Here is an 8318-nt window from a genome sequence, read left to right on the forward strand (position 1 = left end):
GGTAGGAGAGCAGAGTAATGTAGCCAATTCATAGAGGGGGATTATTAGGAGGCCATGATTGGTAATGGGAAATTTGGCCAGGACGCCGGGGTACACCCCTACTCTTTTCGAGAAACACCCTGGGATTTTTATTGACCACAGAGTCAGGACCTTGGTTTTACGTCTCATCCGAAGGACGGCACCTGTTTACTGTATAGTGTCCCCGTCACTATACTGGGGCATTAGGACCCACATGGACCGCAGGGTGAGTCCCCCCTGCTGGCCCCACTAACACCTATTTCAGCAGCAACCTTAGTTTTTCCCAGGAGGTCTCCCATCCAGGTACTGACCAGGCTCACACCTGCTTGGCTTCAGTGGGTTGTCAGTTGTGAGTTGCAGGGTGATATGGCTGCTTGCCGTTCAATGTACATTACAACTTGACTTTGTTATAATCAGGTCTTAGTGGCAGTCAATGCAGAGACAGTGGAACAAGCCCAGACCTTTGCTTCAGTATTTTGATGCTTGGAACCCAAACTCATGTATGAATACTTTGCAATAGAAAACACAGGTTAAGACTTTTTTTAAATGATTAATTCAAAATGCTTGTTAATTTAATATGGATATTAAAAATTCTTCTACCTCCCTTCAAGCAGTTAGTTCCTATATACTCATCATAAATCTAAGTTACACAGTGTGTCCTATGACTAGTCCACTACTGATATTTTCAGTTTTCTAAATTGCCTTTTTTTATGATGGTGATATTAACAAGGACGTGATGACCTTTTCCCAAGATATGGTCTTAGAAACTGTGTCACAAAGGAATTTGCCTTGTGGTCTTGAGCTTTTTCTTTGTAAATATTGTGTCTAACATTGTGAAACTTGCAGTGGATTTACAACTGTACCAATGCTGTCTACGAGAGAAGAACAAAGACAGTGCAGTACTCTATCAAGCCTTCTCAAATTTCCACGATAAGACTGTTTCTTCTTCAGAAGCTTTTAGACGCACAAAAGCCCCAGAGAGGAATAACACAAGGCACAGGGTCACAGAAGGAAGGGCTTTAAGTTGGGCACTGTCAAGCTTTCAGAAACAAGCAGGCAATGGAAGTTTTAATTCAAGCTTTCATTCTAGTGCTCTTCGCACAGTGGGAGAATTGCATAGAAGCTCGCAGCCTGGAAACATCACAAATCACTCAGGTACTGTAAGCAGTTTTAATTATAAAAAGTTGAATTATGATAAAGTCCTGCCTTTGGACATTATTTCCTACTACAGCTCTTCATTTAATTGCTGCTTTATAATAAGTAACAATACTGACCTACCCAAAGAAAAAACAGAGGTAGTGTAAGCATACATTTGCCATCTAACCCTGAAATACCAAGGATGAGTCGAAATAATGTCTTTGATGTTCTTGTTGTATCTGATGGGCTGACAGGATAGAGAAGTACAATTTTTGCTGTAAGCTTGATTCTGTTTATAATACTTTCAGAAGAAGTACCTCATCCATTAGTTTGCAACCACACCTTTATCCTCTAGACACAAAGATAATGTACATAAATTTCTATTGTATGCATTAACTGTTTTTGTCAACGAAATCTTAATTAAACTATCTATATCACAGGGAGCAAGACAGTAAAACAGAAACATGTGGCTGAGATATATGATTTGTTAAATATTCTTAAAATAAATTCATTTGAAACTGGACATTTTCTGTCCTTTTAAGGCCGAGAATTCCTGCTTTCCCTTTGATGAAATGAAACCTTCCCATCTTCTCTACACTGGTAACAGCACTTCTGGGACAGTTCCTGTTTTGCAGTTTAAGATCTCAGAAATAACTAGGTATTTATTAAACTCAATATGTTTTCAAGTATTTTTTGTGTAGTATCCAGCAAAATTGTGTTTGCAAAAACACATTACAAATGAGCAGAATACATTTTTGTTTGCTCACTGTATTTTCACATGCTGCTTTAGCAACACAATATCCTTCCAGTAATGTCCTATTTTGTTGAATCACAATTTAAAAAATATATTTAATGAAAATGAGGTTGTTTAAAATAAACACTTTTGGGTTGAAAGAAGTAAAATGTCAATAAAGTCCAATAAAAATCAAAAAGCATAATATGAAACTCCAGTGTAATTATATATATATATTACAATTCAACAAAATAGGTCAGAATTGGAAAGGGGGTGAATACTTTTGCAAGGGACTAGGCAAACCACTCTGAATATTATCAAAGGTACAGTACTTTAAAAACCTGCAATGAGATTTATGTTAAATACCCAAAATTTAAATGGAGATTTGGAATTTATTGCGTTTTATCATAGAAAAAGTACATATTGTCATACACTTAATGAGATAATTTAAAAAATATAAACTTTTATTAAAGCTCCCTTTCTTTTTTTCTCCCTAGTTTTGAGTCTGAGTTTGAGGTGCGCACGTTTGATCCTGAGGGAATCATCTTTTTCGGTGACATGGGAGGGGAACACAATTGGTTTCTTTTAGCACTTCATGAGAACCTCCTGGAAATTCAAATTCAAAACAATGTTGCTCGGGCCACCGTCGACATGGGGCTCAATATCAGCGATGGAGAGTGGAGAAAGGTAATCCAACAGCCACAGCCCATATTTTTAATATTGAGCTCTGCTGCTGCTTTTTTTCTTTCCTGTATTAAGGCACATGGGTATTTTAAAACATATGCTGTTAAACAGTCATGGTCCCCTGATAAATTTACACAATTTCCTGTCTCCTTTCCAGACTCCCTCTAACTGAGCAAATCAAAGTTTGCTAAGACTTTACAGTACATTCAATACCCTTTACATTTCAATTTTGCATTTCCATCAGAAGCAAATCAAGATCTATTACCTAGCTTTTAAAGTACAGTATGTTAGGAAAAATGTGCGTGATAGCACCCTCAATTTACCATGGTAAATCAGCTGGGTATTTGTGCAGTATTTCCATGCATTTAAAATGCATTTATATTTTAGCTTCCCACAGTTTTTATGATACTTCCTCATATGTCTTCACTATGCTGTACTTCTGTTATAGTATTTTTTTTATTTCAGTAAGAGTATCACAGCGGGACTTGATTTTAAAGGTTATTTTTGTGAGGAATCCATTGTCTGTCATTGAATATCTGCAACAGAGAAATGTATCCTTACATAGACTCTTTCCTTGTCACTGTTCAGGTTATGTTTTGACTTTTACAATGTACAAGGAATCTCAAAATGTTGTCATATGCAGTTTAAAAAAATATTCCAGCTTTAATCTGAATTCAGTGTGTGTACCAGTTAAACAGAGATTCACAGCCTCCTGTCTTGTATGCCCAATATCGATCACAGGTTACTTTAATCATCTTCTTTTCTCTTGCATTACAAAGCACTTGAAGGTGGTTTTTTTTTGTCTTTACAGATAACAGTTTTAAAACAGGACTCCAGTGTCATTGTGAAAGTGGGCAATGAAAGAGTCTTAAAAGTGTTTGAGCCCGGGCTGCACACAGATATAAACAGGGAAGCTGGCTTCCTTCGAATTGCTATCGGGGCACTGTTTCCCAACAGCAGCATGACACTGGCAGTAAGTTTCAGCAAAACAGGATCAGTGAATGCAGAACCACCTACTGACATTCCACTGGCCCTTGCCAAACAAACTCAGCTGGCTGGATGAAATTTTAAATGAATGTCGGCTCACTTTACACTCTTTTCAACTGCTTTTATGTCCAGCTTGAAGTTAATAAAATGGTTTTCCACGCTTTGCTGTAGACTGATGTTTGTCGGTTCGCTGTCAGTGGGTTCTCATTCTAGTTTTGTTAGAAGAAGTGAAACCTCGTGGCTTGTGTTTCAGTACATTATTTTTGATTGACAATTAACGAAGAAGACTGGGGATGAATTATGATGGAGAAGGGGGCATATTTTTTTACCAAAACAAAAGGAAATCACTTTAGGCTAATGCAATACATATGTCCTTTATTCCTTTCCAAGCATTTTCATACATATTTCATGGTAGTTTCTGATGTTTGCTGAGCCTTGTAGTAACTGATCAAGGTTTTCTATTTAAAACAAAAAAAAACAAAGGTGCACTTTATAAACCCTCTCATTTTTGGCACCACTTATTATTTATAATAGTGAAATTTAAAAGGTGTTGATAGAGGGGAAATAAATAATATCCTATCTTTACACTTCTTCCACTGCATTTAAGAATGTTTCTCTCTGTGGCAATCCAGTGGATTGGTTGTAAGGACAGTGTTTAAGAAAAGCTTTTCAATTTTTAATCTGTGCTAAGGTTTAAATGTAAAAAAGACTTCTAAAGAAGAAGAGAATCCCCATCTCCTTTTTAGAACTGGTCCTTTTTTTATACTTCAAGATCCTGCAATCTGCGTGGCATCTTAAATCCCTTAAAGCACCTTTCTCAACTAATTCAACACAATGGTCTGATTTTCTGTATTGCTTTGAGCACAGGATACTGAAGTCAGCTTCTTTTCCCAATTTAGTTCAACCCTCACTTTGACGGCTGCCTTAGAAACTGGAACTGGGTTAAAAAGGATGCTGGTATTCTGAAGCAACTCCTGGAGTCTTCAGAAAGTCAGAGGTGCTGGCAGAACGTTGCACCAGGAACCTATTTCCCTGGGTTTGGAGCTGGAGTGTTTGAATCTCAAGGTACAGTAGCCTTTTTTTTTTGTTTCACTTCATTCACCCACTATGTACTATGTGCTGCTATTAAAAATGGTAAGTTTACACTTGGAAATGATAAACACTATTATAACCTCAGCCATTCAATTAATTTTTGTTAACAATTTTTTTTGTGAACAATTTTTGTTAACCGAAAACTTGTTGAACATTGAATTCTGGCTTATATGGAAAACATTATAGCATTGATGCAGCACGACGTCTTCAAGAAGTAACGCTCTAGGGGAACCCACAGTGCACCGCCTCCATATGGGGAAAACCAATGGAGGTCCTGAAAACCTGCAATTTGAATTTCAACACTGACAATTAAGGAGAGTTATGGGTTACGTTACTTACATTAGGATCTAATTACTGTGAAAGGGGAAGTCTTTTTTTTGTCCTCTGTGAAAGAAAAGCTTTGAGCTCTCCTGTATTTTATATTGTTGACAGTGTTCTTTTCAAATTCCACCGACCCTGACGCTGAGGGCTGGAATCTAGTGGTGGAGCTGGCGTTCCGGCCTGTGGTGGATGATGGTGTTCTGTTTGCTATTGTGGATTCCCAAAATAACATTTCCTTCTCCGTCTCCATGGATCGAACAACAAAGGTACTGCAGGGCCTTCTGCCTTCTCCGTGTAAAACGCCACTGCTTGTCCCAACAAAAAACTTGTGAAACCTCGTGAAACTCCTGTGATCGGGCACAAGTGCTCGTTGATTGATATCTCAGGATGAATACTGCAGCTCTGGTTTAAAGAAAGGCAGAATGGAAAATAGCTCAGAGCAGGGCTTTTTCCTACTTAACCACCCCATAGTACAGCGTCATTCTGTAAGAATTATTGCAAACAGATGAAAAAATCAAACAGAAAGCTTTCCTCATGTGAGGCTAAGGAAACACACGTTCAACATTTATTGCTGAATTATGCCAAACCCCAACACACATATGGTTGATTTAGGGCATATTTGGCAGTCCTATACACTGTTACACAGAGTGAAACTTTAGATATGATCATTGATAATAAAGGCAAAATGTATTCAAGATTGGTTTAGGACCGTGCTCATTCTACTGTATATACCACCCTGGGTGGTGAGTGAAATCAGCCATCATTGTTAGATGGTATACAGCCTTTGTAGCAGACTATGCATAGGAATGACAACAGACATGCCAAAAGATTGAGATAATTTTTCGTCTCAGTTTCCATAGTAGCTAAAATTACATTCATTAATGTTGCATCTTGTTGCCTTATTATGAGAATTGCTCATTAGTTTAATGTAGTTTAAGCAAAATGTTTAACCACAATGCTCAGTCCATGTTGGAACTGTTTCATTGCTCTATTTAAAAGTACCTAAAGCAGAAGCTCCGAAGTATTTAAAAGCGATATTTTACTCAGTACCTGGTGAATTAATTTATTTAGAACACGTTTGAAAGAAATTCGTCAGTCGAAGTACTGACAGTTTACCACATGGGGTACTCTAAAATACCTGGAACTAGAATTACATCAAATTTATTGCACATCTGATACTTTTAAAATATGGATATTAGTCTGATTCAGGAATTGACTTTCCTACAACTTAAAACTGTTTTTTGTGAAAGTAATAGAATTGAAGCTGATGTTCCTGACTAGTAGAAGGGAACAATTCTGAGAAATAATTTATAATAGATCATAAATACATTTAATACAAAAAGCCACATTTCCTGCATCATTTTTCACAGATTGTTTATGACAGGTCAATTGTAGCCTAAATGAGATACATATTGAATATTGGGTTACAAATTGCAGCTGACAGAAAGTAGAAATCAAGCAGATCCCTCCAGGAGAAAGTCAAGGTGATTTTTGCAATTAAATGTTTATTCTAAAACTTTCTTTCCTAGAATTTAATCCTTACAATTGGAAACAGGATTGCTGGTTCTCTTAACTTCCCTCCAAGTCTGTGCTCTGGTGAGAGTCAGTTCCAGCAGCTTACACTAACCAAGACAAAGCTGAATATGATTTGGGGAACAGATGAAAAGATGTGGAATATTTCTGGCGAAAGCTTTGAAGCTCTGCAATCTGCATGGAAACAGCCAGGGACTATGGTCTCTCTAGGAGGACTTCCAGGTACTTCAATGGGCAGATACAAGATACTGTATGAACTGATGAGAAAGGAAATCAGAAGATTAAAAGTTTATGTCCACCTCCTTCTGTCTTAATGCTTAAGCTTTTAAAAGCTGTCTGATTTTTCTCAGCCATCAGGAATCATAAGACTGCAAAGAAGACAACTCGGGTTCACAGCCAAGATGTTATTTGAACCGTGTTTCCTTACAATGTTTTTGAACCATCCTGTTGTTTCAGAGGAACATGTTTAAAAATACGTTTTTTCATAATATTTGTAAATGCCTACGTATGTGTACCCATGTATGAAAAGAAGTAAGACAGTCTTAGTATAATTCAAACAGAATTCGCAAGTCTATGTATCATAAGTGTGTTATATTGTGTGGCTGTATGAGAAACTAAGCTTTTGGTATTCTGTTGTTTTTTTTTCCCACAGAGAGCTGCTCTGCTGCGTCCTCCTCATATTTTCATGGCTGCATGCAAGTGAAGATCCAGGGAAATCCAGTGGACCTTGATAAAGCATCAGTCAAGCACGGGGGCATCAGATCCCACAGTTGTCCTTCCACCCTGGATCTGGGAGATGGGAAGTGAGCACATTGCAGTTTTCTATGATAAGTGGACACTGTGATACTAGAAAAGGTATACATAGTATGTATACAAAAGAACTGTGTACACCTAAGCGCCCTTACTTTAACGCTGTTAAAGTACCACTATCTTTATAATAACATACATATGTATAATGTCATTACAGTTCTGCAAGTTTCAAGACTAGAATAGAAAAGCACTTTCTAGCTCAATGCTTTGAGATTATACAGTATGTCTACAACTAACTGCAGGAGATATTAGTAATGAGTAATAATGTGAGTGTGCAATATGACCTTGCAATGACATGAACTGGAATAAAGCACTTGTGATAACTTTATAACTTTGTGATAAACCTTAGTTTGAGTTTGAAAAAACTCTTGTGAGGGGACATGTTGTTGTAACCACAGAAGGTTATTGAATAGTGTCTAAGAAATCCTTTTGAATTTACCAGGAAAATGTTGCCATTTTCGGAAGAAGTAGACATTCTGTAGCCGTTGAGAGGGAACAGAGTTGAAACAGAGTCCTCAGTGTGCCTCTGAAAATCTTCCTTCATAAAAAAGCTTTGCCTCGGTGATAAAGTTTATGTGGAAACATTACCAGACTTTTGCCTAACAGCAATAACTTTAGAAGAGCAGCTGCTTTTATTTTAATACTAGATCTACATTCCTAGACTTGTTTTAATGTTAATATGTGCAGTAACATCATAAACTATTGAACAGATAAGCTTTATCTTCTATATCTACAAAGGTCCATTTGCCCTTTACTCCCTAATGTTACCAACATCTGTTTTTCTGTACACAAAATGCACTGGTGAATGGAAACAGATTTCCTTCATTTCTCTGCATTAATTAAAAATGTTATACATATTTCTATAAATAGGCACTTTGAGCAGTTTAAAAAATAGGTCTTAAATACAATCTGCATGTTATTGTAAATTACAATAGCAGTATCTTAATAATGTATTTGAATAACAAAATATATAATTTGGCATACCTACTCTGAAGCTGACACA

The 8318-nt window shown here is 37.0% G+C and overlaps 1 protein-coding gene across 1 annotated transcript; it reads left to right on the forward strand.

The window, feature by feature from the left end:
• Positions 1-834: 834 nt before the first annotated feature.
• Positions 835-7646, forward strand: LOC148676797 (vitamin K-dependent protein S-like). The gene is made up of 8 exons (XM_088613285.1): positions 835-1173; positions 1698-1813; positions 2386-2575; positions 3384-3545; positions 4459-4624; positions 5084-5238; positions 6502-6727; positions 7158-7646. The coding sequence occupies exons 1-8, from the start codon at positions 1078-1080 to the stop codon at positions 7310-7312; spliced, it is 1266 nt and encodes a 421-aa protein (XP_088469411.1). The 5' UTR covers positions 835-1077; the 3' UTR covers positions 7313-7646.
• Positions 7647-8318: the final 672 nt, after the last annotated feature.

Source organism: Lepisosteus platostomus, chromosome 2 (genome assembly GCF_059453375.1).
Source record: "Lepisosteus platostomus isolate fLepPlt1 chromosome 2, fLepPlt1.hap1, whole genome shotgun sequence".
NCBI classification, from domain to species: Eukaryota; Metazoa; Chordata; class Actinopteri; order Semionotiformes; family Lepisosteidae; genus Lepisosteus; species Lepisosteus platostomus.